Raw genomic sequence first — 25,226 nt, 5'->3', positions numbered from 1 at the left:
TCGCTCATCTCTAATAATAATAATAATAAATGATATTGAAAAATATTAATCTCAAAGAGATGATATCCATGGTCGAGGCAGTGAACGATTTTGTATTTTTTTGCTACTTCAATATTTCAAAAATTTCTTTAAAACTAAGTAACTTCATGTGGATGTTATTCTTGAAATTCTCCTCATGATGGCACTGTTGACTAACGTCTCAATTTATGGCACCGAAAACTCTGGTAGTCTTTCCTCTAATACTAAGACACTGCAGATAATAACAGAAGGCAATTGGATGATTCTAGGTCTGTTTTAGAGTGGAAGGATTCTAACCATCAGTTCAGCCTTATTTTGACTGCAAGTGGGATCAAGACTTCAAGACACAGGACAATGGAATGGCAAGTAATATCACTTTGTTTTACAGTCTATTATGTTACTGCTTCAAGCCCGCTTCAGTATACAATTCTAGAGGAGATGAAGATAAATTCTGTGGTTGGGAATATTGGAAAGGATTTGGGAATAAATCAGGATTTGGCGATACGAAATCTGAGGATTGCTGCTCACAGCAACAGAAAATTTTTTAACATAAATTCAGAAAATGGAAATCTGTATATTACGGACAGAATAGATAGGGAAGACTTATGTAAATCAGAGCTGATTTGCTTTCTGGATTTTGAGATTCTGGCTGATAATCCCCTGAATGTTTATCCTGTTAAAGTTCAAATCCAAGATATAAATGACAATCCACCTCGATTTTCTAAAGATGTTTTTGAGATTGGAATAAGTGAATCGGCCTCTCCGGGAGCACAATTTTTGCTCGGGAATGCGAAAGATCCAGATCTAGGCACTAACTCTTTACAGAACTACGTTCTTAGTCACAATTACCATTTTTCTTTAGACAACAAATCTGACTTTGAAGGACTTGGATATCCAGAATTGATCTTAGAGCGGTCTCTAGATCGAGAGAAACAGCAGAAATATGAATTAATTTTAACTGCTTCTGATGGAGGAAAACCTGCAAAAACTGGAACTGCCATTATCAGGATTGAAGTTCTGGATTTTAATGATAATTATCCTGTTTTTCAACAAAAAATATATAAAATTAGTTTAAGTGAGGATTCTCCAAGTGGCTCTTTAGTGCTTCATTTAAATGCCACTGATAAAGATGAAGGATCCAATGCGGAAATCAACTATTCATTTAGTCATATTCCAGAAAATGAACTCGACATCTTTACTTTGGATTCTCAAACTGGAGTCATTAGAACCACCGGGGAATTGGATTATGAGAAAACAAAGATATATGAACTATCTGTGGAAGCCAAAGATGGTGGTGGCTTAGCGGCCCAATCTACTGTGATAGTTCAGGTTGTAGATGTGAATGACAATGCTCCTGAAATATTACTCTCATCACTATCCACACCCATTCCAGAAGATACAACTCTCGGGACCAATGTGGCCTTAATTCATGTTAAGGATTTGGACTCTGGAGAAAATGGTAAAGTCACTTGCAAATTAGCAGAAACGCTTGATTTTAAGTTATTGCCGTCATCTAATAACTACTACAAAGTAGTAACAGCAAAGTATTTGGATCGAGAACGAAAATCTTCTTATAACTTAACACTTGAAGCTGAAGATGAAGGATCTCCGTCAATGATAACTAAGAAGACAATCCATATAATTATTTCAGATGTGAATGACAATGAACCCATTTTTGACAAATTGTTGTATATTTCATATATTTCAGAGAACATCCCAGCAGGGAGTTCAATAGCTAATATCCATGCATCAGATCTCGATGACAATGACAACGCGCGGTTAATGTACTCTATAATAAATGTAAATATAGAAGAAATCCCAGTATCATCCTATGTGTCCATAAACTCAATGACCGGGGTTCTCTATGCCCAGAGATCATTTGACTACGAACAGTTGCGGGAATTTCAGTTCCAGGTGATGGCTAAAGACAGTGGATCTCCTCCTCTAAGCAGTAATGTCACCGTGAGGATATGTATCATTGATAAGAATGATAATGCTCCTAAGATCCTCTACCCATCACCGGACACTGAGGGATCGCCATTATTTGAGTTTATTCCTCATTCTGCTGAGAAAGGTTATCTAGTCACCAAAGTGATCGCAGTGGACGCCGACTCTGGACACAACGCCTGGCTCTCCTATCACTTACTACAAGTCCCTGATCCAACATTATTCACCATTGGACAATATACTGGGGAAATCAGGATTGGTCAAGACGTACAAGACCTGGACTCCTTAAGACAAAAAGTTGTGGTGATGGTAAAAGACAATGGAGTCCCATCTCTGTCATCTACAGTTACTCTAAGCTTGGTCATGGCTGAAAACTTTCAACAGATTTTGCCTGAGATTACTCGGCATAGTAATAACTCAGATTCTTCTTCCAGTGTAACATTTTACCTAGTTATAGCCATTGCTTTCATCTCTATGTTATTCATCGTAACAGTGCTAGGCACTGTCATATATAAGTGCCGAAAAACCATTACCCCAACTACTTTTGGAACATACAGTAGAAATGTGTATCCTCAGTTCACCCTGGGATGTCCTTCTGAGATCAGTGATACAAGTTTACCTTTCCCATTCTCATATGATGTGTGTGTGACTCTGGACTCCAAGCAGAATGAAATTGCTTATCTGAAACCGGTGCAGAACGTCCCAACAGACAATCTGATAGATACTGAAAATGCGACTTTGGAGAACAACACTGAGGTATGCTTCACTTTAAAATTCTAATTCAATTGATACTTTTTTTAATTCCATGTTTTAAATTTTCATGTTATACATCAGCTCTAAACAGTACTTGGAAGCTGCCAGAACAGGAATGTTGCTGGACCATTGGGTTGCTTCCACTGTGGGCGCCATGTTATGGTTGTGGCAGTCGCTGTGCAGTAGAGTAGGGACCCACTATAAAGAGGTCGCCGTGAAGTGGCTAGTGGGCTTATACACCTTGATCAATATGTATACTAAGAAACTCATGTTCAGTATTGTAGAATTTTCTGAGAGGCACTAGATCAATGTATAAGATTGGGATGTGCGGGCCATGTCTTTTACTTTTTTTGGAACCCTACATATATCTTGTGGATATATCATCAGGCTGGAAAACCCCTTTAACCACCATAGACTTAAATTTATGCATAATATAAATAAATAGAATAATTATATATGTTATATTGTAGTGGATTGCGCTCTTTACAGGCATTGTACATTGGGCATAGCTCATAATGATAAACCTTTATTTAAATGGTATGAGAGAGTGAAGGGTGTGGTCTGGGAAGACAGGCATGTTCCAGTCAGGCAGCTAAAGGGTGTTTGGTAAGACCCACACCAGGGAGGTCAGCAGTGTAATCAAGGCCTGATATAGTCTGTGTGTGAGGACTAGGAGTGTTGTATCACCAATACAGAGCTAACCTGTCCAGACCGAACCTACAAAGCAGGTACTGTGCCACCCATTGTTATTGCAAAGGCAAGAGTCTGGTAGCCAGGCTCCTGTACAGCCAGGGTAAAAGTTTCTTATGTTTAGTTAGTTCTCAGCCGAGAAGGATTTTGTTTTGTTTGTATGTGCTTCTGCAAAGGCAGTTTATGCACAAGAAGTGAATAAATATTGAACTTAAGTGCAACCCAGTGTCTGTGTCCCTGTTTCCTGCGCTGCTACCGAGCATCTACCTGAGCGATTCCCCACAATGTTCACTAATAAAGTTGATTGTTTTACTATCTGGTAAAGTTATTATTTATTCATAGGATCATCATTGGTAAAAAGTAAGAGTTAAAAGTTAAAAGTTAGAATCAAAGTGAGAGTCTCTGATTTTTCCCTGGTATTATGCAATGTGTATATAATTTATACATTCTTCACATCTTACATTGATTGACCAGATGAAGCTATTTTACTGAAAAAATACATTGATAATGAAACTATTTGAAACAGTGATTCAGAAAACTATTTTATGTATCATTGTATAAATAGTTAACAACAATTTTCCAATTCTAAAAACTGAATTTTAAAATGTAATTATCAGGTTGAATTTGTTTTGGAAAAACCTCTTTTGTTTAAACAAAATGTAATGCTAAATTGTTCTAACAAAGAATTTGTATCTTATTGATAGTGATGATTTCCTAGTTTGATTTTAAAAGAAAATGCAGATAATTGATTTCCAATTTCTAAATCTAAAAGTATTTTTAGCATTTTTATTTGTTTATTTTTTACAAATTAATGTTTATATCAAAGTACTTTAGTATAATTAGAATATCTGTTATTAAATGTCCTTTAACAATGACAAATTATTTAACTTTTTTGTTCCTATACTTATGATGACATCTCATTCTAAATGTACAGATATTGATATGGAGTTCTTCACCTTCCTTTGTAGTTAAAACAACTTCTGGGAAGGCATTCTATAAAATTTTGGTCAAACATTGAGGTTAAATGAGACGAATTGGCTTGCAGTTTCAACATTAGTTCATCCCAAAGGTGTTCGATGGGATGGAAGCCGGGTCTCTGTGCAGGCGCCCCACTATGTATTTATAGAGCTTGGTTTTCCCAACTTTTGGGAAGGCATTTTATAAAATTTTGGTCAAACATTGAGGTTAAATTAGACGGCTTGGCTTGCAATTTCCAAATTTGTTCATACCAAAGGTGTTCGATGGGATTGAAGCCGGGTCTCTCTGCAGGCACCTCACCATGTATTTATAGAGCTTGGTTTGTGCACTGGGATACAGTCATGTTGGAAAAGATAAGGACCTTCCCAAGCTATTCCCACAAGGATAGAAGAATACAATTATCTAAAATATCTTTGTCCACTCAAACATTAAGATTTCCCTACAGTAGGACCATGAGGCCTAGGGCCAACCCCTAAAATACAAGCCTCTTCCATCAAATTTTACAGTTGAAATAATACAGTAAGGCAGATAACAGTCTCCTTGCATTTGCTAAATCCAGATTCTAGGTTCCAGATATAGGAGCATAGTTTGTCACTCCATATGAAATGTTTCCACTGGTGACATACTTTAAGGTACTCCATCTACTGCTTGGCCGTTAACTTTGGTGATTCTTCTACACATTGCCCCTCAACACTTAGTGATCCTACTCTGTGGCTTTACATAATCTGTCTGTACTTTGTGACAGAGTTACTGTTCTCCTAAATGTTTCCACTTTTTCAATAATACTGCTCACAAATAATCCATGGAATACTTAGAAGGGAAGAAATTTTACAACCTGGCTTATTGCAATACAGGACACATTGAAAAACCTATTAGTTCGCAAATGTTTGGCGATGCTGGATTTTTATAAACTGTGGAAATGGATCTGGATGAAATATCTAAATTTATTAATAAGGAACTGGAACTTAATACTTTTGGGAGGGTTGTAGCAAAGTTTTCCATTAAACTGATAACATGCTGTGATATCTTATGAGAGAAAGACTACAAAAGCTATGGAAATCTATTGAAAAAGTTGAGTTAACATTCAGTGCCACAGTGTAGTTAACATATTATCTATGAAGTTAAACTTAAACTGGAATAATATTATATTTTCAAATCTGATTTGAAGTTTGAATTCTAAAAAAACTGAACTATCAAGTACATAAAATGTTTAAGTGAATTATACTCCATAGAAACGTTTCTATCACATTGTAAGGCGGATGATGTCAAATCTTTGGGGTCTTATATTTCTATTGTGTTGGTTTACTATTGAATCTGTTTTAGTTATTGCTTGAATTCTATAATCATATCACACACGTGCTGACAACTTCTTGAAGGAAAATGACATCTTTTGTGCTTTACATCACTAAAAATTACATTACATCATGTATTGTATATAATTTGTGGTTTCTAAATGTCAGGATTTAAATTTTAGGTATATTTTAAATTGACAAAAAAAATGGCTTATTATCTTATTTCATGTTCTTAATTAGGTCGGCTAAGCTGTTACATTTCATATACTTAATAGAATTTATTTATTTATTTATTTTTTTTACTTTTAATAACAATGTATTTATTATTTCCATTTATATAAAATATATTATTTGAAAGAGTATGATAGATTTTGCATTGTAACAATAATGTTGCAGTTCTTCTATTTAGCCTCATGATGTCACTATTGGATAAGCCGGTAGACGAGCGGAATATTCTGTGTATGGAGCTGCTGATACTTACAATACTCAGACTGAAGATCTAGGAAAAGCACAGGGACATCTCTGCTCCTCCTCTATGGATTTGGATGATTTTTCACAGATCATTTAGGATCATACATTGCATTGTTCCTTGGAATTTATAGAAAAGCTCAAGAATAATTTCCTCCTGTCGACAACATGACATGGCAAGTAATATTTCTGTCTCTTACTTTGTGTTCTGTGGCTGTTTGTAATGAACTTCACTATACAATTCTAGAAGAGATGAAGATAAACGCTGTGGTTGGGAATTTAGTGAAGGATTTGGGATTGAATACCAATGAATTGGAAATCAGAAAGCTAAGAATTGTTTCTCATAACAACAGGAATTATTTCAATGTGAGTCTAGACAATGGTAACTTGTATGTCAGTGATAGGATCGATAGGGAAGAGCTGTGCGGATCAGAGCTGAGCTGCTTCATAGACCTTGAGATTCTGGCTGAGAATCCCGTGAACGTTTATCCCGTCAAGGTCGAAATCCAAGATATAAATGACAATTCGCCAAGTTTTTCTAAAGATATTTTTGAAATTGGAATAAGTGAATCTGCTTTTCCTGGAGAACGCTTTGTCCTTGGAAATGCAAGAGACCCAGATATCGGGACTAATACCTTACAGAGTTATACTCTGAGCCCAAATTTACTTTTCTCCTTAGGAGAGAAAACCGATAGTGAAGGAACCAAACATCCAGAACTGATTCTGGAGCAAAGTCTAGACCGGGAAAAGCAACAAACCTATACATTAACTCTGACCGCCTCGGATGGAGGAAAACCTCTGAAAACTGGAACCGCTCTTATAAAAATATCAATCCAAGATGTCAACGACAATTTCCCAGTCTTTAACCAAGACATTTATAGAACAAGCTTACAAGAAAATTCCCCAATTGGTTCTCTAGTTCTTCAGCTAAGTGCTACAGATAAAGACGAAGGATCCTATGCAGAAGTCACATATTCATTTAGTCATATTCCCGATAAAGCCCAAAGTGTTTTTACTTTGAGCTCTGAAACCGGAGCTGTTACCACGATAGGAGAATTGGATTATGAGTCAACGAGAAGTTACGAGATGACGGTGGAAGCGACAGATGGTGGAGGACTTGTTGCGAAATGTACTGTAATAATCCAAATAGTGGATGTAAATGATAACGCACCCGAAATAATTATTTTATCTCTGTTGACCCCCATCCCTGAGGATTCGCCCCCTGGAACACTTGTGACACTGATTAATATTAAGGATTTAGATTCTGGGAAAAATGGTGAAGTTACTTGTCAAATTTCAGACCTACTGACATTTACCTTAAAGCCGTCATCTAATAACTACTATAAAGTTGTTACCGCAAGTCACCTGGATAGAGAAGTGAATTCAACCTATAACATTACAATCACTGCTGAGGATGAAGGATTTCCACAAATGGTAACTAACAAGACTATTCATATAACAATATCCGATATCAATGACAATTTACCACTTTTTGATAAACCCGCTTATATTACCTATATTCCGGAGCACACCCCAGCAGGAACGTCAGTGATTTCTGTTCACGCGTCTGACCTAGATGAAAATGAGAACGCCAAAATTATATATTCTATCATTAATACACATATTGATGACATCCCAGTCACATCGTATGTGTCCATAAACTCAATGACCGGGGTTCTCTATGCCCAGAGATCATTTGACTATGAACAGTTGCGGGAATTTCAGTTCCAGGTGATGGCTAAAGACAGTGGATCTCCTCCTCTAAGCAGTAATGTCACCGTGAGGATATGTATCATTGATAAGAATGATAATGCTCCTAAGATCCTCTACCCATCACCAGACACTGAGGGATCGCCATTATTTGAGTTTATTCCTCATTCTGCTGAGAAAGGTTATCTAGTCACCAAAGTGATTGCAGTGGACGCTGACTCTGGACACAACGCCTGGCTCTCCTATCACTTACTACAAGTTCCTGATCCAACATTGTTTACCATTGGACAATATACTGGTGAGATCAGGATTGGACGAGATCTTCCAGACATGGAATCTCTAAGGCAGAAGATTGTGGTTTTAGTGAAGGACAATGGAGTCCCATCTTTGTCATCTACAGTTTCTTTTAACATGGTTGTAGCGGAAACTTTTCAACAGGTTTTACCAGAAATCAAGCATCAACCAAATAAGTCATACATCTCCTCTAATGCCACCTTCTACCTGGTAATCGCTATAGCTCTGATTTCCTTATTGTTCATTATAACGGTATTGATTACAGTTATAGCGAAGTGTCGGAAGTCAAGTACACCGCCAAGTTTCGGAACATACAGTAGAAATGTGTATCCTCAGTTCACCCTGGGATGTCCTTCTGAGATCAGTGATACAAGTTTACCTTTCCCATTCTCATATGATGTGTGTGTGACTCTGGACTCCAAGCAGAATGAAATTGCTTATCTGAAGCCGGTGCAGAACGTCCCAACAGACAATCTCATAGACACTGAGGATTCTGTTATTGCTGGTGAAAATGTGACTGGAGCTCAAAGTACACAGGTAAGCAACAAGATTATTGTAAAGAATTGACGTTAAGATTTAGGAAAATATCAATATGGTTTCCAGGAAATGATAAACTATTGTCACTATCCCTAGATGCAAGAAAGTTTCAGGGACAACGCATAGAGAATCATTTCAGTTTTTATAGTAGTCTGTTGTATCTTGGCCTTCACTAGTAGTTGACATTAAATATTCCACCACCCTTGAGGGTTGAAGCGCTTACATTTGGTGTATAAGACACATTGTGGATTATAAATAATTGAGACGTCCTAAATGTATCATTCCTATAGTTCTAGATGTTCTAACAATTATCTTTATTACCTGAAGCCATTTTTGTTTGGTCTGCGTATTTAAAACTGACTGTCTTCTGTGTTTGCCCATTTAATGCATTCTTCCAACAAAAAAAAAAACTTTCTCATAGATACAGTCTCTGGGATCTGCGTCCATGCAGAAAACTGAAGCTCTGCAATTGGTCTGATGAGGTGGTCGCCATTTTGTTTTTGGAAGTCACTGCTCATGTGCGCCACCTCCATTTAACGCTATGGTAGTTGCAGAAACTGACAAATGTATCTGCCAATGTATTTCCATAATGTCCATATGAATGAATAGAAAGAGTCTTGCACATGTGTGCCAAAATCTAAATTTATTCTTCACCTGGGTGTTCCAGAAGTGGGACTTTCATGCCAGAAACGTCCAAGGTGAGAGTAATCCTTTAAAAGATTTCAGCTGAAGTTAAAAATAAAATATTTCATTTCAGTGTTTCTAAGATTCATCAATAGTAACAATTCTACTTAAAGGCAATAACTCTCGATATAGACATAGTGCTATTTTCTTAAACCGAAATGGAAATATTACCGAAAAGGTCAACATAATATACTGAGTTGTAAAGATCCATTCATCTGTAAGTTGTAATCCTGAATGTGTCTTCAAACAGTGATATCTCTGGAAATAATTTTGATTACTTTGTAACTAGAGATGAGCGAGTAGTATTCGATCGAATACTACGGTATTCAAAATATTCATACTCGTTCAAATACTATTCGCTATTTGCAGTAAAGATTCAATTCAAAAGTCAGCTCCCGCATAACCGCAAGCTGTCAGCCCTCCCGACTAGCAAGGACGAGCCTGCTGCAGAACCAGCATTGATTGGCCAAATGCTATACAGTGTATAGCATTCGGCCAATCAATGCTGGTTCTGCAGGAAGAGTAAGGGCCGAGTTCACATTAGCGCTTGCCTCCCATCTGGAAGGAGCCCGCAGTAGGACCCCCCCGAACGGAATATCAGTACAACTGCAAGTGCTGTGCAGTTAAACCGCATGGACCCCATAGACTATAATGGGGTCCGTGTGCTTGCAGCGCATGGACCCTTTATAGTCTATGGGGTCCGTGCGCTTTAACTGCACAGCACTCCTCCTAAACACTCTCCTCCTGCTACTCGTGGACTTAGTGAGTCTCCTTAGTCGAATAGTGGTTTCCCCTGACACGAGCATTTTTTCCATAGACTATAATGGGATTCAATATTCGATCGAGTAGTTGAATATTGAGGCTCTACTCGAAACGAATATCAAATCTCGAACATTTCACTACTCGCTCATCTCTAATTGTAACCTTAGTCTACTTATTTCATCTCTTCTAAAATTCCAACCAAAAAGAAATATTAGCAATCTTTGATTCTTTTAAAATGATTGTAAGTTAAAAAATATAACCTGAAAAACCAAACAAAGACAGATTTTTAACAATACATTTGATTTCATTTATAAAAATTGTATTTCATAAAAACTATAAAAAGGCTTGGCTTAAACATTCAAGAAAGCGAAGTTAACTTCATAATTATGCGCTTGTATAAAAATTTTTTATGGAACTGAACACTTTCAAATTTTTCTAAAACGTAATTTTTTGTAGATTTAAACACTGTTAATCATGAAAATATAGATAGTAGATACGTCAATTTCTTGCTGTACTAAAAGTACAGAAATAAATTGCAATTCTCAATTTTACCCACACGATGGTGGTGTTGCCTAACAATACAGAGAATCCATCCATGGAACGCGAGATATTTGTCTAATACATAGTCACTACAGATCTGAACAAGAACCAAGGCTGCATTTCGATTTTCTCCCTTGGATTGTGTTGTGGAGACTATTCTTCAGTTTTCGTCTTTATTAGCACCCTAAGGGAACACTTGTAAGGATTAATCATCTCACTATACAGAGGACATGGAACGGCAAGTATTATTTTTCTACTTTGGTTTGTTTTCTATGGCTACATCTAATGAATTCCACTACTCTATTCTAGAGGAGATGAAGCTAAATACTATTGTGGGGAATGTTGCAAAAGATTTAGGCGTGAACAATATCAACCTGAAAATGAGAAAATTAAGGATTGTTTCACATCAAAACAGAAATTATTTCAATATCAGCGCAGAAAACGGGAATTTATATGTCAGTGACAGGATAGACAGAGAGGAGATCTGCGGGTCGGAGAAGAACTGCTTTCTGGATCTTGAAATTTTGGCAGAAAATCCAGTAAATGTTTACTCTGTTAAAGTTGAAATACAAGATATAAATGACAATTCACCAAATTTCTATAAAGATATTTTTAATATTGGCATAAGTGAATATGCGTTACCTGGGGTGAGATTTGCTCTTGGGAATGCAAGAGATCCAGATTTAGGCATCAACTCCTTACAGAATTATAATTTAAGCCCTAACCCAAATTTTGCTTTGGTGGAAAAATCAGGAAAAGAATATCCAGAACTTATTTTAGTACAACCCCTAGATCGGGAAAAGGAGCAAAAATATGAATTAATTTTGACTGCCTACGATGGCGGCAAACCAGCAAAATCTGGAACGGCTGTTGTCAAGATTGTTGTTCAGGACATCAATGATAATTATCCAGTGTTTAGTCAAAAGATGTATAAAGTTAACTTAGAAGAAAACCTACCAATTGGGTATGTGGTTTTACACTTGAATGCCAGTGATAAAGATGAAGGATCCAATGCCGAAATCTCCTATTCATTTAGCCATATTTCCGAAAATGCCCAACAAGTGTTCACCATTGATTCCCAGACTGGAGCCATTAGCACAATTGGATATCTGGACTATGAAACAACACAGATGTATGAGATGACTGTAGAAGCGGTGGATGGTGGAGGCCTAGTCACACAATGCTCTGTCTTAATCCAAATTGTGGATCTTAATGACAATGCTCCGGAGATAACAATTGCATCACTGTCTACACCAATATCAGAGGACTCCGCACCTGGGACCCTTGTAGCATTAATAAATGTGAAGGATTTGGATTCTGGGAAATATGGAGATGTGAACTGTTACATAACTGATACACAGGCTCTAAAATTACTTCCATCATCCAATAACTACTACAAGCTTATAACTGCAGGTCTACTAGATAGAGAAGGAACCTCAGAATATAACATCACAATTATCGCAGAAGATGAAGGGTCTCCTCCAATGGTAACTGAGAAAACTGTTCATATTACTGTCTCAGATGTGAATGACAATGCTCCAATTTTTGGAAAACCACTTTATATTTCCTATATCCCAGAACACACCCCAGCAGGAACATCAATACTGAATATCTATGCATCTGATCTGGATGAAAACGAGAATGCTAGGGTCACATATTCTATCATTACCAGTAACATTGATGACATCCCAGTCACATCGTATGTGTCCATAAACTCAATGACCGGGGTTCTCTATGCCCAGAGATCATTTGACTATGAACATTTGCGGGAATTTCAGTTCCAGGTGATGGCTAAAGACAGTGGATCTCCTCCTCTAAGCAGTAATGTCACCGTGAGGATATGTATCATTGATAAGAATGATAATGCTCCTAAGATCCTCTACCCATCACCGGACACTGAGGGATCGCCATTATTTGAGTTTATTCCTCATTCTGCTGAGAAAGGTTATCTAGTCACCAAAGTGATCGCAGTGGACGCCGACTCTGGACACAACGCCTGGCTCTCCTATCACTTACTACAAGTCCCTGATCCAATATTATTCACCATTGGCCAATATACTGGGGAAATCAGGATCGGACGAGATCTTCCAGACACAGAGTCTTTAAGACAAAAGCTTGTGGTCCTGGTGAAGGATAATGGAGTCCCATCTCTGTCATCTACAGTGACATTGAACTTGGTTGTGGCTGAGACTTTTCAACAGATTGTACCAGAGATAAAGCGCCAACCCAATAACTCAGCAACTACTTCTAATACAACGTTCTACCTGGTAATAGCTATAGCCTTCATCTCTCTGGTTTTTATTGTGACAGTTTTGATCACGGTTATTTTTAAGTGCAGAAAAACATATAGTCCGACATCTTTTGATGCCTTTAATAGAAATGTGTATCCTCAGTTCACCCTGGGATGTCCTTCTGAGATCAGTGATACAAGTTTACCTTTCCCATTCTCATATGATGTGTGTGTGACTCTGGACTCCAAGCAGAATGAAATTGCTTATCTGAAACCGGTGCAGAACGTCCCAACAGACAATCTCATAGACACTGAGGATTCAGCTCCGGGAACTGACGTAATAAATGCTAACTCGTCATCAAGCAGCAATGCCCAGGTAGGAAGCAGTTAATTGCAGAATTTTGTTAAATATTGATTATAACTATCGTTAATTTACTAATGTCATCATAAAATGTATGCACTGTGGTATTCATTGAAGATTCAGTGTCTTTGTGTGAGCACCGCCATTTCTTCAATAGCTGATCAGTGATGTGATGGGTGTCAGACCCCACTGATCTAATATTGATGAGTTATCCTGAAGATAGAACGTAAAAATTAATATCCTGAAAAAAACTTTAGCATACAACTTTAGCAACTTTAGTATACAAATGTAGAAAAGTTTAGTTTGACTTTCTGCAGAATTAGGGCAGAATTAGCTCTACTCAATGGGGTTGATACTTTATGGCATTTCTTCCAAACAGAATTACAATACCATATCAGACATGTACACAGTAAGCATATTGTGCTTACATGCAGACAAATAGACTATGTAAGCTGAGGCCCTGTTCAGCCAGCTGGCTAACAACACCACACAGCAGTGCAAAGGAGGGGGTAGGGGGCTGCATGCAATTAGGCATTGGTCAAAATGGCAGAATTAGTGATGTTACACTTTGCTAGATTTGTAGATTGTAACTACTGCAGACAACCAATGATATTATTGGAAACGGACAATGTCACATAAGTGTTGATATTGACTACTAATAGAAAGCCACCATTCTGTACATTTCCTTATGGACTAAATGTGTCCTTCCTTCATCTGTGTGTCTGTTTAGGTTATAATGGGATATGAATAGAATACTTTATATGTGTGGCCATCTCGTAGAAATTATATCATTTGTAGCCAGTGGAGGGTTTCGCTTGTAATTAGGGTTGAGTGATCGGTATTGGAAAAGATTGGATTCCAATCGGCGATTGAGCAAATTTCATGATCGAGATTGGCTGGAAAATGATCGGAAATCGGATTTTAAAATCGATCCTGAAATCTCAAGATCAGCTCAACCCCAGTTGTAATAATTTATCAAGTTTGTTCTGTGAGACATTGAGGTGCATCAGGTTTCCACCTATTGGGATGCTTAAAAAACTGGGGTGAAATCTATATTAAGAAAGGCATCGGGTTTTGATAGAATTTCTGCTGCAATATTCTTCTGCCACCGAAATCACTGGGGTAAACTTACTCTGGTTATACAAGTTAGAAAGAAATCGTAACTCTCCGAATATTTGTATTCTACTAATAAATCCTAGGAATATTTTATTTACTGCAAATTCTAAATTACAGTTACAAGGAAAACGTAAACTCTACAAAATGATAGATTTATTATTAATGAGGAAAGATTCTTGTTATTTAAACTGTAAATGAAAAAGTTAAAGGCGAATATGAAAAAGATCAGACTAACATGGCTCAGCATAGAGTTATAATACATATAAGCTATAGAAATGAATATTATAATTGGTTTTCTATTGATTCATATTAATGTGTTAAATGGGATTGTGGCATCTTTTGCTTTCATCGTACCAGAAAATTCTATTCTTTCAGATTCTGTGATAGGTTCACCTTTTTATTTTTTTATGTAGATTGTGAGCCCCACATAGAGCTCACAATGTACATTTTCCCCTATCGGTATGTCTTTGGAATATGGGATGGAAATCCATGTAAACATGAGGAGAACATACAAACTCCTTGCAGATGACTTTATGCCCTGGTGGGATTTGAACACCAGGACTCCAGCGCTGCAAGGCTGCAGTGCTAACCACTGAGCCACCGTGTGGCCCCAGTTTCACCTTTTGTACTGGATATAATATAAAAGTACAAATATTGGCCAGACTATGATAAGGAACTTTAAACGAGTTCTCCAAATCTGTACTTGTGATCTGAGATATCAGAAGGTGTCTGTGAATGCATGGAAAATACCAAGGTATGTACATAGGCTTAGGCCTCGTTCACATCTGTGTCGGTAGTCTGTTCTGGGGAGTCCGCATGGGGACTCCACGAACGGACTATCGAATGCATTGGCAAGTGGTGTACAGTGAAAGCACACGGACCCATAGACTATAATGGGGTCCGTGTGCTTTCCGCATGGTCTCTGCACGGAACATGTGGACAGAAAAGAAGTTCATGATCTACTTTCCTGGCACATAACTCGTGCGGAGACCGTGCGGAAAGCACACAGAACCTATTATAGTCTATGGGGTCCGTGTGCTTTCACTGTACACCTCTTGCCAATACGTTTGGTAGTCCATTTGTGCGGATCCCCATGCGGACTCCCCGAACGGATTACCGATGCAGATGTGAATGAGGCTTTACTATGTCATACTGATGGCCACATCCTATGGACCATATATGTACATGTTTATTACATACGAATGGGATTGGTTGATCAGATATCATGGTTTTAGCATTACAATAAACGATGGCCGTCTAAGTGAACTCCATTGACCATTTCGGTGTGTCGGTGTCTTTGTCTCCCTCCGTCCTGTGACATAGAACTTCCTAAAGACCAACAACTCATTATCACTTGGAATCCTAAAGACAATTTAGGGCTTTCAAATTCTGCAGCAACGTATATTATAACCATGTAGTATCACTGTATTATACCATGGAAGACAAGGAAACAATATCAAAAATTTCACGACCAGTTTTCGTTACAGTTCTGATTTCCGGATTTGTTGCAAAACCACAAACAAAATTTTTTATATCAGACTATTTAATTATTTAATCATAGTTTAATATAATATACTATTTATTTTTTAGAAACTATATATAATATATAACAGGTACACAACATATATTTAATATAAAAAAAAAATCAGCCATGCAGTTCTTCTATTTAGCCTCATGATGTCACTATTGGATAAGCCGGTAGACGAGCGGAATATTCTGTGTATGGAGCTGCTGATGCCTACAATAGATCTAGGAAAAGCACAGGGACATCTCTGCTCCTCCTCTATGGATTTGGATGATTTTTCACACATCATTTAGGATCATACATTGCATTGTTCCTCGGAATTTATAGCAAAGCTCAAGAATCATTTCCTCCTGTCGACAACATGACATGGCAAGTAATATTTCTGTCTCTTACTTTGTGTTCTGTGGCTGTTTCTAATGAACTTCACTATACAATTCTAGAAGAGATGAAGATAAACGCTGTGGTTGGGAATTTAGTGAAGGATTTGGGATTGAACACCAATGAATTGGAAATCAGAAAGCTAAGAATTGTTTCTCATAACAACAGGAATTATTTCAATGTGAGTCTAGACAATGGTAACCTGTATGTCAGTGATAGGATCGATAGGGAAGAGCTGTGCGGATCAGAGCCGAGCTGCTTCATAGACCTCGAGATTCTAGCTGAGAATCCTGTGAACGTTTATCCCGTCCAGGTCGAAATTCAAGATATAAATGACAACTCACCAACGTTTTTTAAGAATACCTTTGAGCTCGGAATAAGTGAGTCGGCTTCTCCAGGGGCGCGATTTATTCTGGGAAATGCACTCGATCTAGATATTGGGACTAATTCTATACAGAGTTATACTTTGAGCCCAAATCAACATTTTTCTTTAAAAGAAAAAACTGACAGTAAAGGGAAGAAACATCCAGAACTGATTCTGGAGCAAAGTCTAGATCGTGAAACGCAACAAAAATATACATTAATTCTGACCGCCTCCGATGGAGGAAAACCTCCGAAAACTGGAACCGCATTCATTACGATTGACGTACAAGACGTAAATGATAATTATCCTGTATTTGGTCAGGACACCTATAAAATCCACATGAATGAAAATTCTCCAGTCGGTTCTTTGGTTCTCCAACTTGACGCTACCGACAAAGATGAAGGATCCAATGCCGAGGTTACATATTCGTTCAGTCATATGTCTGAAAAGGCCAATAACGTGTTTACTATGGAATCTGATACTGGGATTATTAAAACTAAAGGGGAACTGGATTATGAAACCACAAAAAGTTACGAGATGACGGTGGAAGCGACCGATGGCGGAGGCCTCGCAGCTAAGTGTACTATCATAATAGATCTAGAGGACGTCAATGATAATGCTCCTGAAATAACGCTGGCGTCACTATCCACACCTATTCCAGAGGATTCCGCACCTGGGACACTTGTGGCATTAATTCATATTAAGGATTTAGACTCTGGACAAAATGGTGAAGTAACTTGTCAAATATCAGAAACCGTAACATTTAAATTGATCCCATCATCTAACAATTACTACAAACTTGTGACTGCAACTTACTTGGACAGAGAGAAGAATTCTACTTATAACATCACCATTATCGCTGAGGATGGAGGAATCCCTCCAATGGTTACCAAGAAAACGCTTTATATAACCATTTTTGATATAAATGACAATTCCCCACTTTTTGATAAATCGAGTTATATTGCTTATATTGCGGAGCACACTCCAGCCGGAACGTCATTGCACACCGTCCATGCGTCAGACCCAGATGATAATGACAATGCTCAGATAATATACTCCATTATCAACAGAAATATAGATAATATCCCAGTCACATCGTATGTGTCCATAAACTCAATGAGCGGGGTTCTCTATGCCCAGAGATCATTTGACTATGAACAGTTGCGAGAATTTCAGTTCCAGGTGATGGCTAAAGACAGTGGATCTCCTCCTCTAAGCAGTAATGTCACCGTGAGGATATGTATCATTGATAAGAATGATAATGCTCCTAAGATCCTCTACCCATCACCAGACACTGAGGGATCGCCATTATTTGAGTTTATTCCTCATTCTGCTGAGAAAGGTTATCTAGTCACCAAAGTGATCGCAGTGGACGCCGACTCTGGACACAACGCCTGGCTCTCCTATCACTTACTACAAGTTCCTGATCCAACATTATTCACCATTGGACAATATACTGGTGAGATCAGGATCGGGCGAGATCTTCCAGGCATGGATTCCTTGAGGCAAAATATTGTGGTTCTGGTAAAAGACAATGGAGTCCCATCTCTGTCATCTACAGTCACAATTACTATGGTTGTGGCCGAGAACTTCCAACAGGTTGTACCAGAGATAAAGCGCCATCCCAGTAAATCAGACATTCCCTCTAGTGCCACCTTCTACCTGGTAATCGCTATAGCTCTGATTTCCTTATTGTTCATTATAACAGTATTGATTACAGTTATAGCAAAGTGTCGGAAGTCAAGTACACCGCCAAGTTTCGGAACATACGGTAGAAATGTGTATCCTCAGTTCACCCTGGGATGTCCGTCTGAGATCAGTGATACAAGTTTACCTTTCCCATTCTCATATGATGTGTGTGTGACTCTGGATTCCAAGCAGAATGAAATTGCTTATCTGAAACCAGTGGAGAACGTCCCAACAGACAATCTCATAGATACCAGTGACTCTCTTGTTGCTGATGAAAATATTTCCACTGAACAAGTAACAAAGGTAAGGTTTATATTGTTCTATCGATTAGGGATTCTAAATGACTATAAAGAAATATGACATATATTACACTGTATTCAATGTTCATAGATGAAGGGGAGATTTATGAAAGTTGTCTAATTCTCCTAATTTCGGCTATGGTGTTAGTGCTCAGGATATGAACATTTTCTGCCAGGTCTCTACACAGTTCACAAGTTATACTAAGGGACCAAACATAAAGGACCATTGTAACCAGTAGGACTTGCTCAAAACATACAACCCCTTTAGTCTAATTTTTGGAAATATATTATAGAGCTCTAATGTTGCTCTTTGGCTTCTTAGAATGGCAGTTTATTAAAACTTGTCATAAGGTTGTCTGATCAATTTCCATGACCATTTGTTTTTTTTGTTTTTTTGGTTTTTTTTCTTTTAATCAAAATGTCTTGATCTTAAATTACAGAGGAAATGTCATCAGGTGATACACTTCACCTTCTTCAGTTTGATAGTGACCAAGTGACCAGATGTGGTTGTGTTAGTACATGTCAGGGGACAGCCCCTCACTCCATAGCAGCACTCCATGGCTTTTCACCAAAGCATCTGGGACTTGATATGACCTGGTTGTCTACATGCTGTAATTTCCTTTAAGTTTTTATGTCATCTGGATCTGGTTGTCTAAAAACTGTGTAAGGGTGGGTTCACACCTGCGCCTGGTCTCCACTTTGTGGGTTTCCGACTTCTACCTTTATTTTTCCATGGTAACAGACTACACACAAACTTTGTGCAATTTGATCCAGCAGTCACATTTTTGCTTACCTATGAGAAAATCTATATTCACATAATAGTAAATAATGACCATGTGATGTCACATGGCAACATTAAATTCAATTCAAGTGAATGGGAATATTCACATGACCGTCATTTTAATGATCTCTTCTACTTTTGTTTCTTTTCACTTGTCCCTCCACACACCTGCCTTCAGAAGTTTTGGGTTTTTTGCCATAAAGTGATAATGATAAATAAAAATTTGAATGTGCAACTAAGCTGAACAAGTGCAATAGAAATAAATAATTGAAAAGTTGCACTTAAGTTTTAAAATTTTAAATTTCAGTTTGTTATTTAGATTTAAATTGACTTTTAGGTTTTATACATTTTCAACTGTATATTTAAGCTGTCGAAACTGTTGTCTTCTTGCAAAATGAGATCAAAGAAGGAATATCTAAGAATAACTAGGCTATGAAGCCAAACATGTGCTGGTAGTGTGTGTGTGTATGTATGTGTGTGTGTGTGTGTGTGTGTATGTATGTGTGTGTGTATGTGTGTGTGTGTGTTGGAGGGTTCCTTGGGCTCTTTGATTATTTTCTGTTAAGTCACTAGGCTACATAGAAGGGCTGTAGTATTTTTGGGGTGGTTATTATTGCGAAATTACACTGTGTATTATTTCGAGAAAAAGCTAAAGAAAGTTAGGTGTACACTAAAATTGAAAAAAAAAAAATAGCGTACTATTTATTTTATCTAATGTATATAATCTCTCTTGTTATCCAGGATATCCACCACTTTTTTTTTCTTTTTATTTGTTACTTAGAATGTTTTTTTAACTACATTAACCATTATATCTATAATTTAGTAAAGATTATTTTACTATAGTGTAACTTTCTAACTACTGATAAACTAAAAAAACTCTACAAAAATAAAAACTGTACCATTTATATTTTTAACAACATAAAATATTTCTTAACTTTGAGATATACTCTTGTTGCAGTTTGTTTCTCTCTTTATCTTTTCTATTGTACCTTCTTTGTGGATAAATAATATTTTAGATTTTTTACTAGAAATTTGAATAATAAAAGTTAAAAAGAAATATTGAAATTAAAGGATGATCATTTTAGTATATAAAATTCTGAATTACAGTCAAATTAGACATTAGAGTATAACTAAAAAAAATTTGAAATAAAAACATTTTACTGGTCAAAACTTATATATATATGTAAATAAATATTTATATTTATATACATTTATATAAACATGAGATTATTTGGTCATTTTTATTATAGATACATTTGAAAGCAAAATTTTATCTTAGATATTTCAAAAAAACAATATTTTTTCTTAGAGATTTACGATTCATTGTAGTACCTAAACTAATCCTCATGATGGTGGTGTTGCCTAACTCTTCAGAAAATTGGTCTGAACAGCAAGTGGAGCTAGAGATTCTGTATTATTATACAGACATTGCAGATCTGAAAAAGAAACAAGGTTGTGAGTCTATATTTCCCCTTACATTGTGTTCTGGATACTCCACAATTTCTATCTTTATTTGGATGCCTATAGAAGGTCTGAAAGGATTCAGCATTTCACTTCACACAGGACATGGCATGGCAAGTATTATTATTCTACTTTTATCATTTTTCTATGGCTGCTTCTAGTCAGTTCCATTACTCAATTCTAGAAGAACTGAAGCTAAATTCTATTGTTGGGAATGTCGCAGAAGATTTAGGATTAACCAACAGCAACCTCAAAACGAGAAGATTAAGGATTGTTTCTCATCACAACCGAAATTATTTCAATATCAGCACAGAAAATGGGAATTTATATGTCAGTGACCGGATAGACAGGGAGGAGATCTGTGGGTCCGAGCAGAGCTGCTTTCTGGATCTTGAAATTTTGGCAGAAAATCCAGTAAATGTTTTTCCTTTAAAAATTGAAATCCAAGATATAAATGATAACCCGCCAAGTTTTTCTAAGGACAGATTTATCGTGAGAATTAGTGAATCTGCATTACCAGGGGCTCGATTTATTCTTGGGAATGGGCGTGATCCAGATTTAGGACCCAATTCCTTACAGAGTTATAATTTAACCCCGAATCCTTATTTTTTATTGGTTGAAAAATCTGAGTTAGAAAGGGAATATCCAGAACTCATCTTGATTCAGTCAGTAGATCGTGAAAAACAGCAAAAATATGATTTAACGCTGACTGCTTTTGATGGAGGAAAACCTGTAAGATCTGGAACAGCGGTAGTCAGGATTTTAGTTCAGGATATAAATGACAATTATCCAGTATTTAGTCAAAAGCATTATACCGTGAGTATAGATGAAAACTTACCGACGGGTTATGTAGTTTTACATTTGAATGCCAGTGATAAAGATGAAGGATCCAATGCCGAAATCTCATATTCATTCAGTCATATTCCTGAAAATGCAAAACAAGTGTTTGCCATTGATTCTCAAACTGGTATAATCCAGACAAAAGGTGAGCTTGACTTCGAAACAACACAGATGTATGAGATGACAGTAGAAGCTACAGATGGTGGAGGTCTAGTTGCTCAAAGTTCTGTCTTAATCCAAATTGTGGATCTTAATGACAATGCTCCGGAGATAACAATTGCATCACTGTCTACACCAATATCAGAGGACTCTGCACCTGGGACCCTTGTAGCATTAATAAATGTAAAGGATTTGGACTCTGGGAAATATGGAGATGTGAACTGTTACATAACTGATACGCAGGCTCTAAAATTACTTCCATCCTCCAATAACTACTACAAGCTTGTAACTGCAGGTCTACTAGATAGAGAAGGAACCTCAGCATATAACATCACAATTATAGCAGAAGATGAAGGTTCTCCTCCAATGGTAACTGAGAAAACAGTTCATATTACTGTCTCAGATGTGAATGACAATGCTCCAATTTTTGGAAAACCACTTTATATTTCCTATATCCCAGAACACACCCCAGCAGGAACATCAATACTGAATATCTATGCATCTGATCTGGATGAAAACGAGAATGCTAGGGTCACATATTCTATCATTACCAGTAATATTGATGACATCCCAGTCACATCATATGTGTCCATAAACTCAATGACCGGGGTTCTTTATGCCCAGAGATCATATGACTATGAACAGTTGCGGGAATTTCAGTTCCAGGTGATGGCTAAAGACAGTGGATCTCCTCCTCTAAGCAGTAATGTCACCGTGAGGATATGTATCATTGATAAGAATGATAATGCTCCTAAGATCCTCTACCCATCACCGGACACTGAGGGATCGCCATTATTTGAGTTTATTCCTCATTCTGCTGAGAAAGGTTATCTGGTCACCAAAGTGATAGCAGTGGACGCCGACTCTGGACACAATGCCTGGCTCTCTTATCACTTACTACAAGTCCCTGATCCAACTTTATTCAATATTGGACAATATACTGGAGAAATCAGGATTGAACGAGATCTTCCAGACACAGAGTCTTTAAGACAAAAGCTTGTGGTCCTGGTGAAGGATAATGGAGTCCCATCTCTGTCATCTACAGTGACATTGAACTTGGTTGTGGCCGAGAACTTTCAACAGGTTGTGCCAGAGATAAGACCCCAGCCCAATAACTCAGCAACTACATCTAATACAACCTTCTACCTGGTAATAGCTATAGCTTTCATCTCTCTGGTTTTTATCGTGACGGTCTTGATTACTGTGATTTCTAAGTGCAGAAAAACATATAGTCCGACATCTTTTGATGCCTTTAATAGAAATGTGTATCCTCAGTTCACCCTGGGATGTCCTTCTGAGATCAGTGATACAAGTTTACCTTTCCCATTCTCATATGATGTGTGTGTGACTCTGGACTCCAAGCAGAATGAAATTGCTTATCTGAAACCGGTGCAGAACGTCCCAACAGACAATCTCATAGACACCGAGGATTCGGCACATGGGACAGATTCAACAAACGTCAACATTCCCGCAAGCAACAATATCCAGGTATGAGTAATATTGTTGCTGTATTTGATGGATTTATCCTTTCCATAAATTAAATCTACAAATACTAATTATTTTTATTGTAATATTTCCGATTTTTACTATTAAGAAATAACACTGCTTGTATATTAATGTATCGGTTAGAAGCTTTAACATTTTCTTTCATAAGATATATTGCATTAATATAATTTCCAATGTTCACCAGTAGTTTTCATTTATAGTACATTGTTCTATATTTGGCACCCATCTTTTAACTTTAAATTGAAAGTTAGTACAGAACGTTTTTGTATACATTTAAGTGCGGTATTGCTAAACTTTACATTTCTTTTCAAGTAGCCTTTTATCTCATTCACATAACAGTGACAGCTGCTTTTGTAATGGATCTGACTGGGCCCTTTGTAAATCATATTGGGGGGCATTTCTCACCCCCTCTATACCAGTTTTAGATGGATGATATTGTAGGTTACACTCTGCATGAATGTGCACCATAGCACCTGTTCTGCGCCTTGCTCATGACATTGTGCGAATATCGTCAGAGTGGGGGGGGGGGAGATGCCTCTGCCGGATACCTTGAGTATTGAGAGTTGTAATGTAAATATACACAAGTTCCTAACTGGCGTAGACTTCCATCTTGGCACAGGGGCATGCACCTGATTTATGAAGAGGCTGGGGCCATGTGAATTCTACTTCATTGAGTTCAATGTGTCCAGTCACATATCTGTTTTAGGATGAATTTTTTTATTTTGGTCAGTTTTTACAAATTCTTCATTGTGAAAATGGGAGGCCCAGGAATCGCTGAATCCATTTATTAAGATTTGGACAGAGACTATAACGTAGGCAGTACAAAAGCATTGATTTAGTGAGATGAGTCTGACTGATGTATTGGACACCGCTTCGTCACTAATATATCATGTACTTTATTATTACTTTAACTATATTTACATAAGGAATGTAGAAGAGAACTGAAATGAATGGGAATTGAGATTCTAATTTTGTAATGTAGCAATTTATATTTACCTTAAGACTTCTTTGGTGGTTGCCATATTGGAAACATACTCATTCTTTCTACGTCATATACGTAGACAAGATAACAATTTATGTGTTTTATAAAAGCTGCAAATTGTACAAAAATTTTAAAAAGGTCAATAGATAAATACATGTAGAAGTCGCTGCTCTTATCAGAGTGACCAGGAGGGGAAAGCTGCCAAGTACCAAGTGAACTACAATGTAATAAACTGCCGGGGAAGGACAGATATCACTTAGATTGTAGATTGCAAATCAGATAAAATATCTTTACACATTTGTATAATAACACCTGAACTAAATATGGAACTTTCTGATGATTCAGTTACTTTAAGTATTTGGTAAATTCTTAATTTCTATATTAAAACTTTGAACCCTTCCTGCTCTGCACCATCATAGTATATCACTATAGGAAGGTAATAGAGATTAACATTTGCTGACATGTTACGGTGCAGTCCTGGCTCATCACATAGGCATTCCATGAACTGGTTTAATGGTGCGGAGCAGTCGCCATGTCAGCCAAGGGTCTACCAAAGAAACTGTATTATACAAGATCATAGAATTACCTGTAACGCAATCGATTTGGGGTCCGTAGCCAATTTTTTCCTACAATGTGTGAATGGGATTAGCCATATTCTCATCCACTTTGCAGGTAATGTAAAATGCTGCGTTTTTGCAACATGGGGCCTAAAAGAGGAATTGTTAACTTATTGTCAAGGTTCGGTGACCAAGGTAAAAACAGCACGGTTTTGATATTTTATTTAAATTTGGATCATGACATGGGAATAAATAAGTATCAAAATAATAAGTAAATTTACATGGAAACTTGATTTTAAAAAATT

The 25,226-nt window shown here is 37.2% G+C and overlaps 5 protein-coding genes across 5 annotated transcripts; all 5 read left to right on the top strand.

Annotated features, from left to right (window-relative positions):
- The first annotated feature begins 328 nt into the window (after nucleotides 1-328).
- LOC142204620 (protocadherin gamma-B4-like) lies at nucleotides 329-2,745 on the top strand. The gene has a single exon (XM_075275929.1). The coding sequence runs from the start codon at nucleotides 373-375 to the stop codon at nucleotides 2,743-2,745; it is 2,373 nt and encodes a 790-aa protein (XP_075132030.1). The 5' UTR covers nucleotides 329-372.
- A 3,586-nt stretch (nucleotides 2,746-6,331) lies between these two features.
- LOC142204619 (protocadherin gamma-B4-like) lies at nucleotides 6,332-10,605 on the top strand. Its single transcript, XM_075275928.1, has 3 exons — nucleotides 6,332-8,687; nucleotides 9,297-9,385; nucleotides 10,590-10,605. Exons 1-3 carry the CDS (start codon nucleotides 6,399-6,401, stop codon nucleotides 10,603-10,605), a joined length of 2,394 nt encoding a protein of 797 aa, XP_075132029.1. The 5' UTR covers nucleotides 6,332-6,398.
- A 298-nt stretch (nucleotides 10,606-10,903) lies between these two features.
- On the top strand, nucleotides 10,904-13,294 carry LOC142204618 (protocadherin gamma-B7-like). The gene has a single exon (XM_075275927.1). It carries the CDS (start codon nucleotides 10,904-10,906, stop codon nucleotides 13,292-13,294), a length of 2,391 nt encoding a protein of 796 aa, XP_075132028.1.
- A 2,972-nt stretch (nucleotides 13,295-16,266) lies between these two features.
- Nucleotides 16,267-19,132, top strand: LOC142204617 (protocadherin gamma-B4-like). The gene is made up of 2 exons (XM_075275926.1): nucleotides 16,267-18,639; nucleotides 19,076-19,132. Exons 1-2 carry the CDS (start codon nucleotides 16,267-16,269, stop codon nucleotides 19,130-19,132), a joined length of 2,430 nt encoding a protein of 809 aa, XP_075132027.1.
- Nucleotides 19,133-20,927: 1,795 nt separating this feature from the next.
- Nucleotides 20,928-23,370, top strand: LOC142204616 (protocadherin gamma-B2-like). Its single transcript, XM_075275925.1, has one exon. It carries the CDS (start codon nucleotides 20,983-20,985, stop codon nucleotides 23,368-23,370), a length of 2,388 nt encoding a protein of 795 aa, XP_075132026.1. The 5' UTR covers nucleotides 20,928-20,982.
- The last annotated feature ends 1,856 nt before the right edge of the window (nucleotides 23,371-25,226 follow it).

Source organism: Leptodactylus fuscus, chromosome 5 (assembly GCF_031893055.1).
Source record: "Leptodactylus fuscus isolate aLepFus1 chromosome 5, aLepFus1.hap2, whole genome shotgun sequence".
In the NCBI taxonomy this organism is placed as follows: domain Eukaryota; kingdom Metazoa; phylum Chordata; class Amphibia; order Anura; family Leptodactylidae; genus Leptodactylus; species Leptodactylus fuscus.
This window is presented reverse-complemented; position numbering and strand designations above follow the sequence as displayed.

Excerpts from the sequence above, each read along its gene's own strand:
- LOC142204620 (XM_075275929.1), top strand. The coding sequence starts at position 373 with ATGGAATGGCAAGTAATATCACTTTGTTTTACAGTCTATTATGTTACT.
- LOC142204619 (XM_075275928.1), top strand. The coding sequence starts at position 6,399 with ATGAAGATAAACGCTGTGGTTGGGAATTTAGTGAAGGATTTGGGATTG. Across the intron at positions 8,688-9,296 it reads CTGGAGCTCAAAGTACACAG|AAAGAGTCTTGCACATGTGT; the intron begins GTAAGCAACAAG and ends ATGAATGAATAG.
- LOC142204618 (XM_075275927.1), top strand. The coding sequence starts at position 10,904 with ATGGAACGGCAAGTATTATTTTTCTACTTTGGTTTGTTTTCTATGGCT.
- LOC142204617 (XM_075275926.1), top strand. The coding sequence starts at position 16,267 with ATGACATGGCAAGTAATATTTCTGTCTCTTACTTTGTGTTCTGTGGCT. Across the intron at positions 18,640-19,075 it reads CCACTGAACAAGTAACAAAG|AGGAAATGTCATCAGGTGAT; the intron begins GTAAGGTTTATA and ends CTTAAATTACAG.
- LOC142204616 (XM_075275925.1), top strand. The coding sequence starts at position 20,983 with ATGGCATGGCAAGTATTATTATTCTACTTTTATCATTTTTCTATGGCT.